At 49.4% G+C, this 1,653-nt stretch overlaps 1 protein-coding gene across 1 annotated transcript in view; it reads left to right on the plus strand.

Moving 5' to 3' along the window:
- The window catches only part of Fam185a (family with sequence similarity 185 member A), a 27,944-nt gene that overhangs the window by 19,212 nt on the left and 7,079 nt on the right, over nt 1-1,653 (plus strand). The window contains exon 7 of the mRNA XM_005358352.2: nt 944-1,078. Within this exon, the coding sequence (XP_005358409.1) occupies nt 944-1,078 (135 nt within the window). The remainder of the gene's footprint in view (nt 1-943; nt 1,079-1,653) is intronic.

A 1,653-nucleotide genomic window follows, 5' to 3' on the forward strand; every position in this document is an offset into this window, starting at 1 on the left:
TAATATTGGGAGACAGGTGGTTGGTTATCTCCCATTAGATCCTGATCTAGCCAACCAGACATCTTTTTGCTTAGTACAGATGGCCATGGAGACAAACTTTCTTTCTGTACAACAAGCAAACATGGTGTTATACTTTGAGGGTGAATGGCGCTGTGCAGTAGGTGTGTGCTGTGACCCTGCACTGCGATTGTTCACAGGATCTCACAGCGGATGGCGCTGTGCAGTAGGTGTGCTGTGACCCTGCACTGTGATTGTCACAGGATCTCACAGCGATGGCGCTGTGCAGTAGGTGTGTGCTGTGACCCTGCACTGTGATTGTTCACAGGACTTCACAGCGAACGGAGTACTTTTTCTGATTTAGTCCTTTAGAATCTAGAATCTTCCTTTGGGATAACCAGCAGACCGCACTGAAATAAAGCTGAGAGCTTCGTCGTTAGTACTTCAAAAACTGTAGCTGACAGCTAGTCAGCTGGAGTCCAGATGGTTTTGTTATTTTTCCTTACGCTCTAGCATGACTGAACACCCAGGCTTCTTTGGGTCACGTGTCACAGTGCTGTGGGGAGCACAGAGTGACTGAAGCAGGCTGGTCGTCCTTGCTCTGAACCTGTGTTCTGACTGCAGCCAGTCCTCCGCCGTACTTCATGGAATGAAATAGCACTTGTCGGGGTCTTTGCACGCGTGTGGTGATTACTGCCCCTTTTTGGTGTGGGCGAGCTGGGTGGGGAGTCAGCAAAGGAGATCTGGTAGTTCCTCGTGTTCTGATGCCCACACTCCTGACAGAGCCATGACAGGTGTTTTCAGAGGTTGCTCGACTGCCTGGGAGAAAGAGAATTCGCTGCTGTTTACATCGGTATACTGAGGAGAAAAACAGTAAATCAGGAGCAATATTTTAATGAAATTTATAATCATTGGTTTGTGTTGTCTTACTCTAAATTTACCGCAGGCTCTATTACTGTCAAGGCCCCATCTTCTCTAGGAGCTTATTTAAAGTTATCAGGGAAAGAAGTGGTTGTGGATGCAGACGCTCAAGTTCATGACATGGCCAAGGATCATAAAGGTGGCAGCGTGACGGTCACAGGTAAGCCGACTGCGGTGGGTGGATGGCCACTGCGCATGCGTGCGCGGAAAGGAACCCGCGTATAACCACGGCTTTGATGACGTAGTCAGGGTCCAGCACAGCTGGAGAGGGAGCTGCTGAGCACAACTCTGGCTGACTCTGTGCTGAGGGGATGGAGACAAGCTTCCAAAGGCAATGGGGTCCCGGATCACACAGTGATGGAGGACAGACCACCAAAGTCTGTTCAACCAGAGCGAGCTTTATCCCTGAGAAAGAAAACATCACCATGGGGCACACAAAGCCTATCAGCTATAGCTGTGACCACAGCCAGAGATCAGGCTTCTGAAACTGTGGTCATGGGGCTGGTTCTGGGCCTCCTCTTGTAGTAAAATCAAGCACGGGGTGTGGGCCAGAGAGCTCATACAGCCTTGAGGTCAGGCTTAAAGTCACACTACATTAGAAGTTTTTACAGCGTTTGGTTATAGGATGTTAGAATATTAACTTAGGATGTTTGCAAAAGCCTGTGGCTGACACAGCTGCTTTTCACTGTCCCTGAAGGAATGCAAGGCATACAGGCAGAGGATCCCCTAGAGGCC

Source organism: Microtus ochrogaster, chromosome 26 (assembly GCF_000317375.1).
Source record: "Microtus ochrogaster isolate Prairie Vole_2 chromosome 26, MicOch1.0, whole genome shotgun sequence".
Taxonomy (NCBI): domain Eukaryota; kingdom Metazoa; phylum Chordata; class Mammalia; order Rodentia; family Cricetidae; genus Microtus; species Microtus ochrogaster.